General features: G+C 29.1%; 1 protein-coding gene across 10 annotated transcripts in view; it reads left to right on the top strand.

Moving 5' to 3' along the window:
• Positions 1 to 23238, top strand: part of LOC142320478 (solute carrier family 66 member 2) — a 226221-nt gene extending 202983 nt beyond the window's left edge. For 9 of the 10 annotated variants that reach the window (XM_075358298.1, XM_075358305.1, XM_075358301.1 and 6 more), the window contains 3 exons: positions 12620 to 12836; positions 16937 to 17118; positions 20788 to 23238. In XM_075358298.1, the coding sequence (XP_075214413.1) occupies positions 12620 to 12836; positions 16937 to 17118; positions 20788 to 20804 (416 nt within the window). In that variant the 3' untranslated portion in view covers positions 20805 to 23238. The remainder of the gene's footprint in view (positions 1 to 12619; positions 12837 to 16936; positions 17119 to 20787) is intronic. The other variant, XM_075358300.1, reaches the window with a different exon arrangement.
• The last annotated feature ends 1374 nt before the right edge of the window (positions 23239 to 24612 follow it).

A 24612-nucleotide genomic window follows, 5' to 3' on the forward strand; every position in this document is an offset into this window, starting at 1 on the left:
AAAAATAAGAAAAAAGACTCGTTGTGGAAGAACAAGTCATGGGTTCTTCATCAGGACACAGGCTCACACTGCATTGTCTATCAGGTTTCTGGCCAAGTATAACATCCCAGTGTTAGACTATCCGACTTACTTGCCTGACCTAGCGCCATGTGTCTTTTATCTGTTTCCCAAGGTCAAATCTGCATTAAAAGGAACAAGATTTAAGACCATTGAAGCTGTGAAAGAAAAAACGGCATGTGTCATGAAAGAGCTCACAGAAAAAGACTTCCAGCACTGTTTCAAACAATGGAAAATACGCATGGAGCATTGTAGGGATGCAGGAGGGGGTGTATATTGAAGGGAATAATAACTAAATATGTATTAATTTAAAATATTTTACAGCATTAGTCTCATTGTTTAATAGCCACATCTCGCACGCACGTGTGTATTTAATAGTTTTATCATAATAACTCCATTTTGATAGTTATTATGATAACTATCAAAATGGATAGTTATCCATTTTGATAGTTATCAAAATAACTATGCATTCTGGATTCCACTGCTAAAATAGCAGTGGAATCCAGAATTTAATTTTATATCATTTTTTTGTAGCATATAAAAATGCCATGCCTGCCTGGAATTGTATCGGGACCATCTGGATGAAGGGCTTGAGTTGTTACCCCTCCACCGTAGAGAAGTGGTGGCTTCAGTGGCAAAATAAACTTAACTGTTTATTCTTTGTTAAATGTATTCTGTTTCTTCTTCACCTCTCCTGATTCTATTCTTTAGTATATTTGGGTTACCTAAGCCAGTTTCCTCATCCCACCCAATTCCCCAGTCCTTTCTACTTCTATTGTTTTCATTTCCTTCAGAATTTTTGTTTCCTTTCCACAAGAGTTCCTTACATTCAAGTTTTACAAACTTTGTATTAGTAATGTAAACCTTGTGTTGTAATCTTAATATTACTATTAAAATTCCTGTTATCCCTTTTTTAGGCAAACACATTTTGTCTCTGAATCCTGGAATGACTTGCATTGGAGATAATCTGATTGACAGGGATGCTAGTGATGAAGCAGTTTTCTTTAGAATCTGTAACAACCTTTATTTGGGAGGATTTATCCAGTTTTTCATTTAATAATCCCCATTTTTAAGTTTGTTGTTTCCTGAATTGACTGGAATAAAATCCACCTTGTTTTGAAAATAAATTGAAGATTAAATCTCCTGCCCTTTAAGGTAAAATCTGTTCAACAAGTTTAACAAAGCTCTTCACTGATCCAGTTTCCTGCTTGGATTGGTTGCTCAGTTTTAAGCTGGGTTATGTGGTTTAACTGAAACATCTCTAATGTTAAATGTCTGGAGAGGCCAAAAATGTTAATATTACTTCTAGCACTCTTCTATTGTTAATCATGCCCCTATATGCCTCTAAAATTATTCATATTTTATTAATTTTAAATAGATGAGTTTTATAAAATTTAACTTTCCACTGATAATTGAGGAGCTCGTGTTGTACATACTAATATTTATTAACTACAAATTGAGATAAGATGTTGCCTGAGTGTTCATTTTTCAGTCGAGTTTTTTCTTCAACTTTATAATAAGACTGTCTTGGGAATTAGCTTTGTTTATTTTGTTATGTAGTTGTCCAGGAAACGTTTTTAAAATCTGTTAACAGGAATGACTTACGATTGATTTTTCTTTTGGTATTTTACCTACTAAACAATTGACAGTATTATTAGCCTGTTTTTCTGCACTGTTATATATTGTTTATGTTATCATTTTTCTTTTATATTATTATGATTACTATTTGCATAGTTTTCTATTTTGTGTAGGCCATCACTTGTACTGCTACCTTCAGCAAATATAGTATTAAGAATCCACTTTTTGATATCCACTCACAAATACTGTATAGGCAACCTGGATTGGTCAAAAGATTGAATCTGCTTTTCAAGTTGAAATTTCATGTGCGAGATTCTTTTTATTTTATTTTCTAGAGTAAATCAAATGAGGAATGCATTAAAAAAGTAGAGACAGCAATTTATGTAGTATATACAGAATATGTAAGAGCAGTATACATTTGTCCTTCACAGAGTAAATTTTCCCATAATTTAACTGACATAATAGCCCTGTTTTTCCAGGAATTGCATATCAACAAGTCAAGTTCACTAAGCAGTTGATATTCAATTCAGTTCTATAAATCAGTTTCTTTCTTTTCATCATCAATATTGGCTGTATAAAAAAAGGTCATTACTCTTACAGAATGCAGTTCCTACTGTCTCTTGTATCTGAGGTCCTTTACTTATGTCACACTCTTAAGAAAGACTTTAAATTAGTAATTTAAAGCATCAAATTAATGCATCTCTTTTGTTATTAAACAATGTAGATAATATGTAGAAACAATATAAACCACCTGAGTTCATTAGGAAACACGTTTTCTTTGTATCTTATAAAAAATTATAGAAATTAGCCTTCACGCAAATCCAGAAAACCAATGACAGTGAATTTATGTAAAACATAGTATAGGTAGTGAAGGTATGTAGAGTTAGTTAATGATTTACTCATAGTGAGGAAGCTAAAAGTTGATGATTGTGATGTTATTGTACAAACATAACTTCATGTACAGCAAGAAAAAGCTTTTCTTTGAAGTGTTATTTTTTATGAATCACTTGATAAAAGATATTCAGTTTTATACTCTAGTAAAATATATTCTTCACTCCATTATTGCTGTGATTGAGATGTGAAGAAAATGTGCAGGAGTTAAATTATGTCAATTTATATATAACAATTTTTTTTCATCTATTTTGTCAGTTATAGATTATTATCTTTTTTTTTATAGATTATGTGAAATAATTAGTATACTTGTCACTATTTATTTTTCATTTAACTATTTTAAATATTATTTAGGAAGGTATTATTCTGAATGGGGTCATTTTAGAAAACTTTCTATTTTAGCTCTCAGAAAAAATAGGAATTTTTTTTACCAAAACATGCATTTTTATACTAGTGTATAGCTACATAATTTTGCGTATGGAATGGAAATGGGTTCTGACAAAAAAAGAATTCCTATTAATACTAATAGGCATCACCCATTTATTATTAAAGAAAACAGTTACTAGTCAGTGAACATCTTTACAGAAACATACATTATTTCTATTACATCCTGCACTTCTGTGAATCAACATTATAGACAGATGTGCTTCTGAACTAGTAATGAGTATTTACTAGGTTTGTAATTTTTTATTTTGTCAATTACACTACTTTATTAACCATGGATTAGTTAGTTATCTTATTTTATGTTATTGAATATAGACTTTGTATTTTTTTCAGGTTTGTTTATTCCAAAGGTGATGACCGATTGAAAAATGCATGTTTTCTTAAATAAAATTTATTGTTTAGAATGCTAATTTTGTAGTATATATCTGGGACTTTATTATTAACTTTTATGTTTTTTGTTACAAATTCACATGCATATTAATCTATTTTTTATTAAAAGATAGGACAATGCAATATTGAATTATTTATTGGATATTAAATAAGAAATTATTACAATTATTATTTGTTAAATTAGCTATCTTGTGCGTATATGTGTGTTGGTGTGGGTGTGGTATGTGCACGTGTACGTCCGTGTATCAGTATGCATAAATAAATCACAAATGAAATTATTAAATCATAAATATGCCAATTAAAGGTGTCTTTTATTCGTTAAATTATGTCAGTTTTTATTTTATTATTAAACAGGAATTTCTTAACTATTTATTTATTGAGTACAATGATGTGAATTACATAACATTTTTTAAACCTTGTCTTCTGCTCTTTCAGTGCACTTATTTCAGTTGTTGGAAAGCTTCTTAATTTCAGAAGAGAACAACTTATGGTTACATGTTTTATCCTTGTACTTTATCAACGATGATTTTGTCATTTGAATTGAATTTTACCTTCTAAAAATTACTTTTCTTTCTAAAATTACTTAAAAAACCAAACTGATGATATTCCATTGGTGCTAAATCTGGAGTACATTATTGATGGCTAACACATTTGCTTGAGGTCTCATAGCATTTTCATAATTAGAATGACAGTGTGAGGGTAAGCATTGTTTTAGAGGAAATAAATAGAAAACTGGGCATCTTTTTTGTTCTGTAAGAAAGTTAAAGTAGAATATTTACTATGAATTAAAAAAAAAATTTCCATTATTTTCCCAGGTGAACATGAGTCTTACGCTTTGTGATGAAGATGAGCTAGAATGTTAACATTGTGTTCATGGTCAGCTGGACTCTGTGGTTAATGTGTTTCAATAACTCTTGAATGTACCAGTGTTTTAACTAGGGTTATAGTAGAGTCTAAAAACTTGTTTCTTTCCTTTTCACACCACTGCTGAAGTTGTGCAATGGGAGACAATATTTCTTTTTTAGGTTACAAAAGGTGTGGGTCTCTTAGTATTCTGCTGAATTTGAGATGATCTTATAATGTTGTTTCCACATTTCTTTATGTTTTTCTTATGTATTGTTTCTCCATTTTTTGCATATTTTCTTAAATAAGTACTTTGAATTAGTCTGTCTTAATTAGCAGAGGTTTTTATTCTCTGAGGAGCATGTGATTCATTTCAACTCTCTCCAGACTCACTTTTAACAAATTACTCCATTTACACTCTCTGAGCTGCAAGAAATATTTGTTGAGTGTCTCTCTCTTTCTTTCTCGATTCAGAGTGGTTTTTAAGTCTCATATATGTCTGAGATGGAATGACTTCTTCATATTTTAAAAATTTAATTGTAATTTGCTGCACTATAATGCTTTCTACCTCCTACTAGACACAGTGATTACAATACAAGGGATAGGAAATACAGGGATAAAGAAAACTTTAGCCATCACAACTGATTGACAAGTTCAGACTCTGGAGTGTTTATTAAATAAGTTATCTTGCTTTCACTAAGAGCAGAGCATAAAAGTTCCAGTATTTGATACTCTTTTATATATATATTTATATAAAGTCGATCACTTCCATATTTTATCATCATGAATTTGATATTGGTTGGATATTTTTGGGGACTTAGAATGACTTTACTGAATTAACATTTTCAACCCATTCCTCATCCATTTAATTTTACAATTCTTGGTCCATGAGCTGACACAGAATAAATAAGTTAAAAAATTTTATACATAAATATCTGTGATCACTGTATTAATAACCTACGTAAATTATCATTATTATCATGAAAAAATTGAGACTGAAGAGATCTAAGAATTAAAATATGTTAGTTATTTCTTTCTTTTAGTTGGTGAGTTTTGTTCAATTACTCTGTTTGGAGGTTAATTGTTAATATTAATGTAGGTAATTAGTAAAGTAGAATGTACATTATGTTTGTGTGTTATTAAAAAAAAAGATCATAATAATAATTGTTAAGTCTTTAGAGCTAGGATGGATTGTATTAATTGTTGATGAAAGAATGAGATAATGTTCTTCTAGGTAATTGAATTTAATTTGTAAAAATACTAAATAACATAGGTAACATTAGACAATGAAATACAGACGGGATTCTTAACGCAAATGAATGTATGAACTGACTCGCAAGCCAGCACTAATAGAAACTAGAGAGCAGCACTAGCTGGCTCAAACTAGGAACGGAACATACCGCCCACCAGTTATAATTCTAAAATACAAAAGTAATATGCAAAATGAAAAAGTAATATATGAAAATAATCAACATAAAAATCTTGAAAGTTCACAAGAATTTGAAGCTACTTTAAGTACAAATTCCAATATTGCCAATGGCAACAAACTACAAAAAAATAAAATCAAAAAATAAACAAATACATGAAAATAAAAGTTAAAGAAATTTCATTCATTACATTTAGCATCATTTAGGTCATTACAAACATCTGAATTTGGAAGAATAAGTAATCTATTAATAGATCTTTAGATAATGGTTTTGCTAGATTTTACATCAGCTACTCTAACTAGTACATTGTCACCTGGATATACCTTAACAATTATTCCCAATTTCCACTTTAGTGGAGGGAGATAACTTTCTTTTACTATAACTACATTGCCTACACAAATGTTATTGGAGATCTTACAATTCACTGTTTTGTAATTTGCATATAATCTCTATTGTTATAATCTTATGCGACTGACTGCATGTTACAAGTTATTTAAAACATATTGAATTTTACACATTTAATACTAATGCCACTCATATTCCTGAATGCACACTGTCCGATAAAAGTTAACATTCATATAGTTCTTATGAAAAATTAAGTAATACTATTTAACACTGTTTATAAATACCACAAAATCCTGCCTAGTGGACCACAAATGCAATATTAAGTCTTTAAGAGCTAGGATGGACTGTATTAATTGCTGATGAAAGAATGAGACTATGTTCTTCTAGGAAATTGAATTTAATTCGTAAAAGTACTAAATAACATAAGTCACATTAGACGATGAAATACATGACCGCGCCAGATGGGATTCTTAACTCAAATGAATGTATGAACTGGCTTGCAGGCCAGCGCTAATAGAAACTAGAGAGTGGCACTAGCAGGCCCAAACTAGGAACGGAACAATAATAATAAAGCATTTTTTTTCTAAAATTTTAATACAAATTAAATATCCAACAAGAGCGTGAAATGATTGATTCACATTGATAGATGATGCATACTTATGCTCCATTTTTGGATAAGACCCGTTGTAATTGTTTATTATTGAGTTATAATCATAAGATTTATTAAAGTGTAAAAAAGTGTACGTCTATAAAAAAAAATTCTTGCAGTAGTCAGTAATTTTTATTTTTTTGAAAGATTGGGGCTGTGTTACAATCTAAAGGAACACTTTGTAGTAAATGAAATAGATTTTATTAGAAAGTAATAGACGAAGTATAAAATAAAGTTGATTTTATTAATTAAAAGTTGTAGATTCTAACCGAATCTATAACTTTTTTTTTAAAAATGTAATAAGAGACAAATTAAAGAACAAATTAAAGAAATTCTCAGAATTGTAGTAATAAGAAACTGTCAGAAGAGAAATAGAAACAACACAGCTTAAAACTAAAGGGAAGTTGGAAGAATAGGAAACTGACCAGAAATTAACTATTGAATGCAACCTATAATGACAAGTGATAATCCAAAAAAAAGTTGCAATTGTTATCATTAAGTTACCTGTTGTATTACATCTTAATTAATTAATATAATATACTTTTTTTTTTTTTACTTTAAGAGTAATCTTCTAATAAATGTAATTCCCAAAAAAGTTTTTACTTTTAGTTTGCATATAAAATACAAATGAGAATTTTTTAAAAGTTACCATTATTTACAGTTGAATGTGAAATAATTTTTGTATTTCACAATGTTCATGTTAAAACGTATGGGTGACCATAACAAAATGATTTTTTTTTTTTTTTGTCTTCAGTCATTTGACTGGTTTGATGCAGCTCCCCAAGATTCCCTATCTAGTGCTAGTCGTTTCATTTCAGTATACCCTCTACATCCTACATCCCCAACAATTTGTTTTACATGCTCCAAACGTGGCCTGCCTACACAATTTTTCCCTTCTACCTGTCCTTCCAATATTAAAGCGACTATTCCAGGATGCCTTAATATGTGGCCTATAAGTCTGTCTCTTCTTTTAACTATATTTTTCCAAATGCTTCTTTCTTCATCTATTTGCCGCAATACCTCTTCATTTGTCACTTTAGCCACCCATCTGATTTTTAACATTCTCCTATAGCACTACATTTCAAAAGCTTCTAATCTTTTCTTCTCAGATACTCCGATTGTCCAAGTTTCACTTCCATATAAAGCAACACTCCAAACATACACTTTCAAAAATCTTTTCCTGACATTTAAATTAATTTTTGATGTAAACAAATTATATTTCTTACTGAAGGCTCGTTTAGCTTGTGCTATTCGGCATTTTATATCGCTCCTGTTTCGTCCATCTTTAGTAATTTTACTTCCCAAATAACAAAATTCTTCTACCTCCATAATCTTTTCTCCTCCTATTTTCACATTCAGCGGTCCATCTTTGTTATTTCTACTACATTTCATTACTTTTGTTTTGTTCTTGTTTATTTTCATGCGATAGTTCTTGCGTATGACTTCATCTATGCCGTTCATTGTTTCTTCTAAATCCTTTTTACTCTCGGCTAGAATTACTATATCATCAGCAAATCGTAGCATCTTTATCTTTTCACCTTGTACTGTTACTCCGAATCTAAATTGTTCTTTAACATCATTAACTGCTAGTTCCATGTAAAGATTAAAAAGTAACGGAGATAGGGAACATCCTTGTCGGACTCCCTTTCTTAGTAGGGCTTCTTTCTTATGTTCTTCAATTGTTATTGTTGCTGTTTGGTTCCTGTACATGTTAGCAATTGTTCTTCTATCTCTGTATTTGAACCCTAATTTTTTTTAAATGCTGAACATTTTATTCCAGTCTACGTTATCGAAAGCCTTTTCTAGGTCTATAAACGCCAAGTATGTTGGTTTGTTTTTCTTTAATCTTCCTTCTACTATTAATCTGAGGCCTAAAATTGCTTCCCTTGTCCCTATACTTTTCCTGAAACCAAATTGGTCTTCTCCTAACACTTCTTCCACTCTCCTCTCAATTCTTCTGTATAAAATTCTAGTTAAGATTTTTGATGCATGACTAGTTAAACTAATTGTTCTGTATTCTTCACATTTATCTCCCCCTGCTTTCTTTGGTATCATAACTATAACACTTTTTTTGAAGTCTGATGGAAATTCCCCATTTTCATAAATATTACACACCAGTTTGTATAATCTATCAATCGCTTCCTCACCTGCACTGCGCAGTAATTCTACAGGTATTCCGTCTATTCCAGGAGCCTTTCTGCCATTTAAATCTTTTAATGCTCTCTTAAATTCAGATCTCAGTATTGTTTCTCCCATTTCATCCTCCTCAACTTCCTCTTCTTCCTCTATAACACCATTTTCTAATTCATTTCCTCCATATAACTCTTCAATATATTCCACCCATCTATCGACTTTACCTTTCGTATTATATATTGGTGTACCATCTTTGTTTAACACATTATTAGATTTTAATTTATGTACCCCAAAATTTTCCTTAACTTTCCTGTATGCTCCGTCTATTTTACCAATGTTCATTTCTCTTTCCACTTCTGAACACTTTTCTTTAATCCACTCTTCCTTCACCAGTTTGCACTTCCTGTTTATAGCATTTCTTAATTTCCGATAGTTCCTTTTACTTTCTTCATCACTAGCATTCTTATATTTTCTACGTTCATCCATCAGCTGCAATATATCGTCTGAAACCCAAGGTTTTCTACCGGTTCTCTTTATTCCGCCTAAGTTTGCTTCTGCTGATTTAAGAATTTCCTTTTTAACATTCTCCCATTCTTCTTCTACATTTTCTACCTTATCTTTTTTACTCAGACCTCTTGCGATGTCCTCAAAAATCTTCTTTACCTCCTCTTCCTCAAGCTTCTCTAAATTCCACCGATTCATCTGACACCTTTTCTTCAGGTTTTTAAACCCCATTCTACATTTCATTATCACCAAATTATGGTCGCTATCAATGTCTGCTCCAGGGTAAGTTTTGCAGTCAACGAGTTGATTTCTAAATCTTTGCTTAACCATGATATAATCTATCTGATACCTTCCAGTATCGCCTGGCTTTTTCCAAGTGTATATTCTTCTATTATGATTTTTAAATTGGGTGTTGGCAATTACTAAATTATACTTCGTGCAAAATTCTATAAGTCGGTCCCCTCTTTCATTCCTTTTGCCCAGCCCGTATTCACCCACTATATTTCCTTCCTTGCCTTTTCCAATGCTTGCATTCCAATCTCCAACTATTATTAAATTTTCATCTCTTTTACGTGTTTAATTGCTTCATCAATCTCTTCGTATACACACTCTACCTCATCATCATCATGGGCGCTTGTAGGCATATAGACGTTAACAATCGTTGTCGGTTTAGGTTTTGATTTTATCCTTATTACAATGATTCTATCGCTATGCGTTTTGAAATACTCCACTCTCCTCCCTATCTTCTTGTTCATCACGAAACCTACTCCTGCCTGCCCATTATTTGACGCTGAGTTAATTACTCTAAAATCACCTGACCAAAAGTCGCCTTCCTCTTCCCACCGAACCTCACTAATTCCTACTATATCCACATTCACCCTATCCATTTCCCTTTTTAAATTTTCTAGCCTACCAACCTTTTTTAAGCTTCTAACATTCCACGCTCAGATTCGTAGAATGTTATTTTTTAATTTTCTGGTGACCCCTTCCTTAGTAGTCCCCACCCGGAGATCCGAACGGGGGACTATTTTACCTCCGGAGTGTTTTACCAAGGAAGGCGCCTCCATTATTGCTACGTGAAAATGCAGAGAGCCACATTTTCTTGGAAAAAAAGCAGCTGTAGTTTTCCATTGCTTTCAGCTGCGCAGTACTCAGAGGACTGAGTGATGTTGATACGGCCGTTTAAGTCGTCCTGACTCACTCCCCTAACAACTACTGAAAGAGCTGCTGCCCTCTTTCAGAAATCATTCCTTAGTCTGGCTCTCAACAGATACCTCTCCGATATGGTTGCACCTTCGGTCCAGCTACTCTGTATCCCTGAGCACTCAAGCCCCCTCACCAACGGCAAGGTCTCATGATTCATAGAGGAGGAACAAAATGATGTTTGTATTTAATAGATTACTGAAAACCATGACTCGTTTAACTACAAGAAGAATTCTCTGAAAATATTGTCAAGTCTATAATTCAGTTTCTTCCTCAGTTGTATAATAATTTTTGCTTTTGTTAATGGTAAAATTATACCCATCTTAAAATAGATAGAAAACCCATTTAGTATTTGGTAAAATTGTACATTTGAATACATGGTATACTTTTTGGTTTTCAGTTGGTTTTTTGTCAAATTTACTTTTATGAGCAGTGTTTTTAAGAACCTAAACTCAGCACACTAAGGCTTTCAAAAGTAAGAAAGTAAATGAACAAAAAAAAATATGTATATATATATATTTTATTTGATCACACACCAAGCAACTTTCCTAACTATTAATTAGCCATCATGAATATTACATTAACAGTATTACCATCTACAAAACAAATGAAAAAAAAACTTGAAAAGTCGATGGTGAGAGTCTGAAAAAGGGTCCAGGTTTAGTAGCATCATCATATGCCCCGAGGACGGTAGGTTCCTTCCATAATGTCCATCTCCATTCTTATCTATTCTGTTCTTATAGGTTCCATTTTCTTTATAAAATGTATAATAATTTTTATTTTTAGCACCAGTGTCCTTTCTTTGTGCCTCTGCACATTACTTCTAACAGTTTTTATTAATACTTTTCCTCTGATATATCCCAGCCAGTTAGGTTCCTGTTGTGATTAAGTTTGTATTCTCATTCATTCTCCTTGTTACGTTTTCATTTATCATTCTGCCATTTAATATTCTTTAATTTCCTCCCTACCCATAAATAAAAGCCTCCAGATTTTCTTTTTCCCTTTTTCTCAGTATACATGTTTACACATCCATGCAGAAACACATTAAATGTAATATATCACAAGATGCTTGTTCTAACTTTATCTTATATAATTATTTTATGTACATTGTAATATTTCTTTTAATTTACTGCTTTGTTAGTCAGTAGTATTATTGTTTTTAATTCATATCCATTTTTGTAATTTTTTTATTCATTTTTGACATGAGATTCTGCCTTCTTTTGTGCAGACATTTATTCATTGACTTACTGTCTCCTCTCCTCATTACTTTTTCCTAACATTTATTTTCATTACATATTTTGCCTAATGTCTCTAATTTTGAAATGATCTATTGAATATCTTGTAATTTATATCCTTCAAAATACCATTTGGTGAAAGGAATACATTGGTTATTGATCTACATTGTAGTAATTTTTCTTATGGCTGTGAAGCATAGTGAAGTAAAAATATTAACTATACTACCAGTTCCTGGAGGAACAGACTGAAGTTGTCACTTATAGGGCTGAATATCAGTTGTGTTTCAATGGGTTTAGCATGCTGATATGTAAATAGTATCCAGCAATTCAGGTCGGTGAAAAAGGCGGTGGGAAGAAACTCACTTTTCCAAGAAAACCTGACATAGGATGTTTATTAATCTTGGGAATGATTGGTATCCCATTTTAGGTCTCTATGAGGATTGTAATTATGGCATCAGCATACATGCTTGAAATTTAAAGTGCTTTAAATATTTTTTTTTTAGTTCTGATCTCTTTTTATTGAATGTTTAAATTGCCTTTCATTTTCTACACTTCTTTTATTCTCCTTTGTTCTTATTTTGATTTCTAACTTCTTGGACCTTATACATTAATTTTAAGTGCAATGTCAGAAAATACTGCTCTGATAATATTAGTAAGATCCATTTTAATATTAGCTCTATGAATATTCATTACAGAATGGAACATGTGCATAGCGAGAAGACTTATCACCTATTATTTTTTAGTTAGGACTTAGTCCCTTACTACTGGATCTTTTTTGTTGCTGTTAAGTTATTTTATTATTATTATAACAAGATTAATATTTGATTTTTTATAAATTAATCTTTTTAGCTTTATTGAATTTGATATACTTTTATTGAATAGATAAATTTAAATAAATAAATTGAATGGTTTTGTTGCAGATTTTGATTTCAGATATTTTTGGCAGTGGACTGATTTTCAATCTTATCTGGAATTTTTTTTATTTATGAGTGTATTTTGTTCATTAATAACATTCCTATTAATAAGATTTTCCATATTTATTGAAACACTTGGATTCCTCGCCCTATTCACAGAAGCAATGTTAGCTGTTCCCCAGCTGTTAAAAAATTTTCGCCTACATTCTACAGAAGGAATGAGGTTTGTTTTTATTATGCTTATTTATTTTTTGAAATAATTCTTTTATTGTATTATTCAAATTAATATGTTATATTAGAAATTTGTACATTTGTAAATTATATGTTACTATAGTGGTTGCCATTAAAGATGGCATTTGTATTTAAACTATTGCATCTCAGTTAAAAAAAATTGCACACTAAAAATGAAGGTACCCTCAGAAACTGCAGTTATTTTTGCTTCTAACAGGATTTGGCTGATTTTAGTTACTGTCATTCATTTGAAAAGTAAGGGTATGAAAAGCAGAAAACTCATGATTTTTCTGCATTTTTTTTTTGAGAATGTCAACTTTGAATTACTGTAAAATCAAATCTGATAAAAATTTTCTACTTTTGGAAGAAGATTTGACGATTGTTTCTCAGTAATTATAATTAACATTTATCCCAAAACTAATATTATTAATGCATGCAGAAATTTTTTTATGAGACAACCTTAACTTTAGTTTCTATCAATATTTTACACAAAAAAACACATCGTCGTAATACTTGAAACAATTTGAATAACATGATAGTATTTTGAAGATAAAGCATTTAATATTAAGCCTTCAACTGAGGTGGGAAAGGTATGGAAGAATCCTTCAAAATGTAGCCACAACTAGTAGTTGAGCGTGCATCTTGTTTGTTGATATACAGACCAACACATGTGGGTATGGTTTAATATTGCCTTTCACACAGTTTTCCAGGAGTAAAAACTCTTACATGGAAGTCTGAATAAATAAAGTTAAGACCCTCAGTTTAGAATCATACAAAAATTGTTTGTAATGATTACTTACAGTACTCAATCTGGAACTTGTTCTGATAAAGCTTTATCTTCATTGTTGTCTGAACTACGAGGGTTATTTTTTTCAAGGTCCGATCAGTCACGAAATTAAAACCACAGTGAAAATAAAAAATTTTTTATTTGTAACAAGTACTTACATAGTTACGCTATTTCTCTACATAGTCGCCACTCCGATTTAGACATTTGTCGTAGCGTGGTACCAACTTTCCAATACCCTCGTCATAGAACAGAGCCGCCTGTGTTTTCAGCCATGTTTCTATGCTGGTCTGCAACACGATGTTTGTGCCAAAATGTTGGCACATGAGGTGAAAATCAGATGGAGCCAAGTCCGGGCTGTATGGTGGGTGATTAAACACTTCCCAATGAAAACGCTGCAGGAGCTTCTTTATTACAGTTACAGTATGTGGCCAATGATTGTCATGGAGAAAGACAATGCCCGCTGACAACATTCCTCTCCGCTTATTCTTATTCACCAATATTAACCTTATTCACCAATCTTATTCTCCAATATTAAAGCGACTATTCCAGGATGCCTTAATCTATGGCCTATAAGTCTGTCACTTTATTCACCCATCTAATTTTTAACATTCTCCTATAGCACCACATTTCAAAAGCTTCTAATCTTTTCTTCTCAGGTACTCCAATCGTCCAAGTTTCAGATCCATATAAAGCAACGCTCCAAACATATACTTTCAAAAATCTTTTCCTGACATTTAAATTAAATTTTGGATTAAAACAAATTATATTTCTGACTGAAGGCTCGTTTCGTCTGTGCTATTCGACATTTTATATCGCTCCTGCTTCTTCCATCTTTAGTAATTCTACTTCCCAAATAACAAAATTCTTCTACCTCCATAATCTTTTCTCCTCCTATTTTCACATTCAGTGCTCCATCTTTGTTGTTTCTACTACATTCCATTACTTTCGTTTTGTTCTTGTTTATTTTCATGCAGTAATTCTTGCGTAGGACTTCATCCATGCCATTCATTGTTTCTTCTAAATCTTTTTTACTCTCAGCTAGAATTACTACATCATCAGCAAATCGTAGCATCTTTAACTTTTCACCTTGTACTGTTACTCCGGATCTAAATTGTTCTTTAACATCATTAACTGCTAGTTCCATGTAAAGATTAAAAAGTATCAGGGATAGGGAACATCCTTGTCTTACTCTCTTTCTTATTATGGCTTCTTTCTTTACATGGTAATTATTACTGTTGCTGTTTGGTTGCTGTAAATGTTAGTAATCGTTCTTCTATCTCTGTATTTGAACCCTAATTTTTTTTAAATGCTGAACATTTTATTCCAGTCTACGTTATCAAATGCCTTTTCCTTGAAAAAAAAATTACCCTCGTATCAAATCATTTTCAATGATCATCCTGTGTAAATGATCCTTGGATGCTAATTTAAACTAACAGATATTAATTAGAACTTTACAAATATAATTCTAAAAAATTAATGCCTGATATTTGCAGAAATTTTTTCTGCACCTAATGTTAACCGAAATGACTGAAATGTGATAGTTTTACTTAAACAACCTGTATGCTTAAATAATAGTAGTTTTGTGCTAAATCTTAATTATAATTATTGAGAAACAATTGTTTAATCTGCCTGCAAAAGTAGAAAATTTTTATCTTAATCGGTTTTGATTTTATAGTAATTCAAAGCTGATGTTCTCAAAAAAAGTGAAAAGAATTGTGAGTTTCTGCTTTTTCACCCTTAATTTTCAGACTAACGACTGTAACTAAAATCGGCCAAATCTAGTTAGCACAAAAATAATTGCAATTTCAAACGATAACTTCATTTTTATTGTGCTTGTGTGTTTTATTTGTGTTTTTTAACTGATATAATAGTTTAAAATACAAGCACCATCTTTCTTGGCAACCGATATAGTATGCTATTTGCTTATTTCTCATAAATTATGATAATTTCTTAAGTTATATGTTTATGTGGTACAAGTAATGTTGTAATTAATATTCATAACACAATTAATTAAGGCCAGTGTATCGTACTTACTCGGTAATAAATAATACTTAAGGTTATTGTATGCGCTTTAATTCATCATTTACAACATTTTAATAAATTAATTAAATAGTCCTGTCAACTTTTCTAATTTTTATGAATTGTAAAAAAAATCTACGATACAAAAAATTGACTTTCTTTTGATGATTTTATGTGACTCCTAATTTATTGAAAATTTTAAGAATTATATTTTATATTCAACATTTCTAAAAAGTAACAAAATCTAACTTCCTATAAAAACAAAACAGCTTTTGGGATATAACAGCTATTTAGTTGTTTGTATCAAATTTTTTCTCAAGATTAATATTATGTTTGGTAACATAAAAGTCGTTGCTTCACGAGCATGTTTCTATAACTTGGCAACAATTTAAAAAAATCTATATATTTTTTTTTTATTAACATACTTGGATATTCAGGGATTTTGAAGAAGTAAAGTTAAGGAAGAAAGTAGTTTTTAATTTCAAGTGACACACCAGTTTCTCATGTTTTTTTTTTTAATTTTTATTAATGCTATTAACTTGTTTATTCAGTTAATTTTATTAATGTTCTGTCTTACTACCTATTATTTGATGATTCCCTCCAATTAAAAAACTCAAATTCAGTTATCTTTTTTTTTGTTAGCTTCTAAGTAGGATTTTAACATCCATGTTATATGTTACAAGTAGTTTTAAAATATTTCATATTAAATATATTTCAATTAATGGCACTTCTATAAAAATTAATCAAAGATAAAAATATAAACTACTGACTTTTTAATTGGGATTAATGATCATTGTTAGACAATGTAATCTCAAGTAATAAAGGTAGACAGTTGATCGATTACAATATTGCTTACATTCATGTAGAATGCCATGTTGAAATTATGACCGGTGGGTAATGAAGTAATTTTTAACATATGGAAATTCATCCTCGCATTGTTTATGTTGATGTATGTTTTATTTTGCCGTTTACGTAGGATAGATAATTGATAGAACACTTTAGTGTTCTGGTGCAGACATTTTGCAAATCTCAGATTTGCTAAATTTTTATGTTTTTTAAGTTTTATTTACAGTAGATATATTTTATAATTGTTGGAATTTATGCCTGTTAGCTTGCATTACTATGCTTTAAATCACCGATTAGAAACGCCAGCGGTTATGAAATAAAGTGGCTACACTTTTAATTTTTAAGGAAAGTCTTCAAACCTGAATATAACATTTATTCTTAACTATAATTTTTATATCCTTATTAAATTTTTAATTTTACCATTTTACTTTTATTTTCAGTGTGTTAATGGTTTTGATGTGGACTTCTGGGGATGTATTTAAGACATCATATTTTGTGTTAAGAGAAGCTCCAGCTCAGTTCTGGATTTGTGGTGGTCTTCAGGTATTCATAGATGTTGTCATTCTATACCAGGTTTATTTGTATAGAGATAGTATGGGTCTAACTCTGCCTTCACATGCTGGTAGAACCGATTGATTAGTAGTAATAAAATTATTATTAATAATAATAATAATTATAGTAATAATAATTAATGAACATTTTGTTATATTGAGCCGTTGTTATTTGATTTCCTTATGTCACTTATTATTATTATTATTTTTATTATTATTATTATTATTATGCTGTCACTTTACTATTATAATATTATTAGTAAGTAAATTAGGTTAATAGTATAAAAATTTAAATGAACAGGTGCTGCCTTCATTTTATATCTTATGTCAGATTATATTATGTAGATGTAAATATATATAAATATTATATAAAAAATTATATATATATATTTTTTATTCTATTTGTAAAATATACTTCAGTCTTCTTACCAATTTGATGATAAATATAATGTTATTAGTGTTGTTATAAGAATTATTATTATTACAATTTTTATTTATTATAAAGTAACAGACAGAGTTTAAGATTGATTATGTACGGATGTATATTTTGTTATCTGTATAAAATTATAAACTTTTGTTTATTTTTTGTCATACTAATAAGTTTTAAGAGTTTTTAAATGTTGTTGTTATATTTTAATTTTTATTAATATTCATAGTTGATCGCTTTTCTTTGCAGTAACAGAATATCATTAAATTGTTATTATAATGAGGGTAAACTTCTGTAAAAATAACGTTCTCAAACAGAAGCAAGCATGGCACTGTTTGGATACTTTGTTTTGAAAGGTTTTTGTTAAAAAATTGTTATTCAAATAAAGTATTTTTTTTATTTTTTTTTTTCTTCATCTTTTATGACTGCATAGGATCACTTTTGTTAGTCCATTATCTAAATTTCTTCGAAGAGACTGTTGCCTTGCAGTCCTCCCAGTACTTTTTCATGTATTCTGATCTCCTTGACTTTTCTGGTGTTGAAAATGTTTGTGTTGTGAGTTTCTTTCATGCGAGTGTGAAGCGTGTGTTTTTGCCCTTGAATTTTTTCATTTAATTTTATCTTGTCTCTGGTGTTTTCTGGTGAAGGCCAATTTCCTTCAGATCCTGTCTTATTTCTCTTATCCATCTGCATCCTCATGATGTTTTTAAAGAATCCTAGTCTTCTCTTATGCATGGTATCAGTGATATGTTCTAACTCTTTATACTTGACTTTGTTGGGCACCATTCACCACTGCCTGTCTTCCTGGTACTTTTTGTTGAAGCAAATTCTTCCTTCAGTTTTATGGAGACTGTCGGTCTTTGATTGTTCATTCAGGTGGAATAGTGTTTCCAGTGGCTTCCAGTTTTATAACTGTATTGTAGTGTCTTATTTTTACATTTATTTTCTTTTTATTACAAATAAATAATATATATATATGTCTTCTTTAGTGCCCTGTAACGTGTATTTAATTTTATGCTTTGTATTATATGCTATATTATAAGTACATAAGTACATTAGACTGGATTAATTGTTGCTGACTGAATCCAGTTCATAAGCAGACAGTTAAAATCAAAGGTTTTATCAGTCTTTATTTATGTAAAACAAAAAATGTTTCCATTTCTTTAAAGGCAATTAACTTGAACTTTTATTTTCAGAAAGTCTCATATTATGTAAAAAAAAAATATTTCATTTATGTTGGTTAGTTCCAAAAGCTTTGACTTCACTAAAGTAACAAAACAGTACATTATGTTATAAATATACCAGAATTTAGAAATAATGTGGAATATAATAAATTATTAATTGATGAATGGGAATAAATATTACATATACAAGATTAAAGAAAACAAATAAAAGATAAGTTTCAGATTAAAAAATTTTCATACAGTTTAGTTCACTTACTTCAGTGTGATAGATAAACCTCATTAATACATACGCTATGGGATATAGCAAATTGTATTATATTTATTGAAATTAAACCTTCTGTTGTATTCTATTGACAAATTTGAAACAGATTGTGTATTAAATATGGCATATTCTGATATTTAGTTTTAGTTTTATATTTTTTTATGGGTCAGATACATTTAAGTAAAATTAGAAACTGCCCCTTTTTTCTGTTTACTCATGTTTGTAACATTTTACATGACAATGTACAATGTTCTGGTTATATTATATGGAGTTAATTAAACTAATTTTAATGCAATGTTTATGACTTATTTTGAATACAATGACAGTTATATTATATGTATTAAGTTTTTAGTTGTGTTAATTTTTTCTGCAACTGATAAGATATGTATAAATATCTTGTCTATCAGGGTATTCAAATATTAGGAGAAATTTAGTTAAAAATTTACATTTAGAATCAAATACTGATATTAAAGACAGTGCTTTGGATTTGTTTAATTTTTTAGGTTTTGCTAGTTTGATTATTTTTTATTTTTGTATTTTATACATATATGTATAATTATAAAATAACTGTAAAATTGGTTTGATATAAAAAATACTTCATGCTGAAGGGATTAGTTAGTATCAGCTAATCTTTAAATTATTTGTAAAACTTTCAGTTTATATTTCTTCATAGTTCGATTTGTGGAATGTTTAATTAAATATTAAATATAAAAATGTAGTAAATGAAACTTATTTCTGAAACATAATTTTCTTTTGATAATTAATTACTGACTTTTTGTAAAATGTTGATCTGTTGTGAGGTAATTTCTGGTAGTTCTGACATTAAATGTTCCCTTCGGAGTTGATGATTTAAGCAGGTTAAGTGAATACAAGATATAAAGGAGTTTTTAGCTCAAATTTTCGAGTAAAATGTGTAACTATTAAATTTATTATATAGATTTTATTTCGTATAAACTTTATTTCTATTTAGAATCGTATGAACTATATACAGCTGGCAAGTATGCCTCCTGAAATAGGTTTCATTTTTTCTTATTTATGATATTATAGTTTGTTTTATGTAATTTTCTAATCTTTTCCCTGCTCTTCATTATTTTATGTTTTTTTTTTGTATTATTAAAAAGAAATTTATTTATATCCATTTTTTATCATTAGTTTCAGAAATGTTTTGTTTAATTTTAATCCTGATAAAGAAAATCATTTAATCAGATATTTTTGGTAGCTCATTTATAATGAATATTTCTTTGTTCTTTAATATTATTTAGTAATGCAGCTAGAAAATTTAGTTATAATTACAGAGCTTGATATTATTTGTTTATTTTGAGTCTATCTCATTATTATTATTCATTTTATGTTAACTGTCACTCATACATAACATTGCTACATATTTTTATTTTTTTTAAATTTATTTTTAAAAGTTATTAATTAGTTATTATTATTTAGTTTATTATTTTTACTCTTACATAACCAACTTAAAGCTGGTTACCAGTTTTTTCAAAATTTTTACTAATGAATATACATACTGAAATGATCTAGTGGATTTTCTTAACTCCATTAATTTATCTTTAGAATGCTTTCCCTGATATTAAAGTCACTCTAATATCAGTTACTTAATATTAGTTTTTTATAATTACATTAATGAAAGCTATGTAAAAGTTGTAAACTTAAAACTTTCATTCAGATAAAATAATTTTCTACATTTTAAGTCATTAAAATTTCATATTTGTTATTTCAGCTTATATCAATGCCAACAGGATCTGGGGAAAATGCTCTAGATATGTTTCAAAGATAAACAGATATTTTTGTTAAATATATATTACACCACTAAAATTTTACCTTTATCTTACTATACTTCCTTAATTTTTTTCAGAATGCCACACTACCTAAGATGTTAAAGATGTTGTAGGATCGTTGTAACTGATGCAACTTATGATTTAACACAGAACCAAAGTTTTCATATTTGTATTTTTCTGCCTAGAAATGTACTTTATGTATGTAAAGTTATTTAACGATAAACATTAAATTTTATTACTTAATTTTTAATGATAGTTTGAAACTATTTAAATTTATTTTAAAGTATGATAATTTGTTATTAAAATATTATATTGTTTATGTAAGTATGCTAAATAAATAATAATCATTTACTGAATTTATGTTCCTATATCATCATAAACTGTGCCTTTATTTTATAGTTTGTTATTTAATTATACATTAAGTATTCCTTGGACTTTGTTCCTGGGTGATTAGTTATTGTTAATACAGTGTAAATGATAAGAATTTTTTTATGTATACTTTGATCGGTTGTTGCATCAATCGTTATCTGGCAATGTATTTTCTTTGAGAGGAAATGGAATGGAAATTTGTCACTGCTACCTTATAGATAGAATTGGCGATTGTTTTACCAGATTTTCATCTGATAGTGTTTTGTTATTTACTGGTATTACTTTAACTAGTTACACTTTGTAAGTTTATTTTGAAAGCCATGTTCTCTCTTAAAAAATGTATGTTCTGAATTGTCTTTTTCACTTAACTTCCGCTTATATTGACTGTATGACAAGAAAAGCAATTGAACAATTTTCTTATTTGTGGTATCATTTTCAATACCAGGTATCAGTCTGTGTAAAAAATTAGTGTTATTATCCAAAATCTACTATTGTGCTGTAATTTTACTTTTTCCTCTTTTCTATTTTCCTCATAAGTTTCCATTTCCATTCTTAATTTTTGTAATATCAAATTAAAGCTATACTGATTTTATTTTTTTCAAAAAAAAAGATAAGCTGCAACTTCAAATGATAAAATGATATCTCTTTTTACAATCTCTCCTTAGAAAAATGTTTAAAAAATTGCTTCTCTTTTAATAATGATATCTCTAAAATTATTGTTAATAATTAATATATTTTTTATCAGAATGAATAACAATATAATTTATAACTGGACCTGACATTTGTTTAACATAATATTTTTTTTTTTTAGAAAGAAAATTAGAAACTTATATACATGTTCAGATTTGTATGGACAGATTAAGTTTTTGATATATATAACTAACTGTTATTAAATTAAAATTATAAAATAGACGATTAAGTATAACTGTAATGTTTATAATACTGTGAAAAAGTTGCATAATTTCAGGCTAGCAGTGTCAAAATATTGATGTGCATGCATAATAGATTAATTTTTTATGTACATATTGTATAATACATTATATATATTTAGTAATCTTATTCATTAGAAAAATCCAGAGATCAGTAGATTAATATAAACAAAATTGTAGTATCTTAACTTCTGTCTGTCACTTATTTTTTTAGTTCCTTAAGTTGTAACAGTATTTTTTTCTTTTTAATATTCATTTTACTGAATATCTTTGTGTATAATAGTTAATAATGTTTATTATACATTTTGGAAATTAAAAATTAATTTAAGGTTAAACGGTGATAAAATTTTACATTAAACAATTAATGAATGTGTTAATTATCATTTTAATTTAAAAGAAAATATATTTACTATTCAGTCGATCGATTTTTGTTTAATTACTTTTTTTACAATTTAAAATCAAAAATTTAATTAAGCAAATTAAGTAAAGAAAAACACTATGTTTATTAATGACCAAATATTTTATATAATATTATTATGTAGATTTATCATTAGACATAATTAAATATTTAAATTAGAAAAAAAGAAAAGTATAAAATAAATAAATAAAACATATAAGCACCATTATATAATTAAAATAGATATATTATTTATATGATTTATTTTTTAAATGTGTTACTATATGAAATTCTATTTATACTGTTGATAGTAATAGTCTTAATTATTGCATTGTTGTTCTTTATGTAAAGATCTGTCTAGTTTTCTATTATCAATCATATTTGTTACTTGCTTCCAAGAAAAAAGTATGTGTGTGTGTGTGTGTGTATATATATATATATATATATATATATATATATATATACATATGCACATATAAGATGTAAAAAAGATTGTTTAGCATACTGAAGTTGATTTTGTCTAGTTTATATTATATAATTATATACTTATGTTTGTATTAAAGTAGTAGGTTTTTTTTGTATACTACAGTTTATTCTGTAAGTAGTAGTTAGTTTCAGTAGGAATTATCTTTAGTTAGTTATAATTAATATGTAGTGCTTTGTATTGTATATATTTAATATAAGTAAAAAAAAGAAAGAAAAAACCATTAGTAAATAAAGCACATGTACTTCCAAATTTTTTAATATTGTTTAATACTCATTTATGTATTTTACATGATGTATGTTTATAAATAAGTATTTGATTTGCTTTATAAAGTTATTTTTAATTTTTTTGTTTTGTGTTTTTTTTTTCAACATTAATTAATGTTAATAATCAATCATTAATATTATTTTAATTTAATATTAATCATTACAGTTCTTGTTATTTATATACTACTTTGTATTGCGAGAACTGATCATACAGAGTGATTTTTTAGTCCTGTTACCCAATTTTAAATGTAATTTAAGAAAGGGAAATTTAGGTGGAATAAAAAAAATGTATTTGTACTTACAAAAGAGATTTAATAAAAAGCTATTACTTACATAATTGTTAAAGAATATGCTAAAAATTCCCACCCCTTGCGGTTATACACGCATGGACTCTTTTCAGCATATCAGCAGAAACCTTTTTAAGAGTTGCATTGGAAATATTCGTGATTAAGTCTGTAATATTGATTTTAAGTTCATCAATAGTGTGAGGATTTTTTTGAAGGCCTCGGACTTAATATAGCCCCACAAAAAGTAGTCAGGAGATGTGAGGTCTGGGGACCTTGGAGGCCATAAGCCCTTGCTTATTATTCGATCATCAAAGTACTCTTGCAGAAATTCCACAGTTTCTCGAGACGTGTGGCATGTAGCGCCGTCTTGCTGAAACCAGCAATACCATTCTTGAGGTTCCTGGAGGGACACAAATTGGCACACAATATTCCTGTATATTTCACCAATTACTGTCTGTTTGAAGAATATGGGTCCGACTATACAATGACGAGATATCGTATACCACACACCAATTTTTTCAGGATGCAAAGCTTTGTCTTGTAAAGCGTTAGGATTTTGAACCGCCCAAATTTGACAGTTTTGACTGTTCACATAACCATCAAGATGGATCCAAGCTTCATCACTAAAGAACACTGTGTTTAAAAATTTGATTCCGTTATCATTTACGAGAGACCTAAATCAACAGCAATATTGCAATCGCTTGTTTAAATCTGGAGGCTGAAGCTCTTGGACTAATCGTACGTGTACGGATAAAATTTCAATTTTTTAGCAGCTTTCTGAATACTTGAATATGACAAACCAACTTGCGTGGAACGTTTTTGTAAACCTTTCCGTGGAGAATCGAGCAATCTTGTTTTCACATTCTCTAAAACGTCATCTGTCAAGCGAGTTGGTCAATCGCTACGTTTTCTGTCGCAAACACTACCTGTCTCTCGAAATTGGTTTGCTAGCCTAAAAATTGACATTTTTTCTGGCGGAGAAACACCAACAAATTTAATTTGAAATGATTCTTTTACACTCGCGTACGATTTTGTAGCAAAATATTGTTCAAGAATGAAAACTCGTTCTATGGTAAAAGACATTCTGTTCGTAACACGACCGGAAACGGCACAAAAGTTTACACAGCTCAAGGAGAATCAACTCATACTGCCGTATCTATACCGGTTGAG

The sequence above is a fragment of the Lycorma delicatula genome, chromosome 2 (genome assembly GCF_047948215.1).
Source record: "Lycorma delicatula isolate Av1 chromosome 2, ASM4794821v1, whole genome shotgun sequence".
NCBI lineage: Eukaryota > Metazoa > Arthropoda > Insecta > Hemiptera > Fulgoridae > Lycorma > Lycorma delicatula.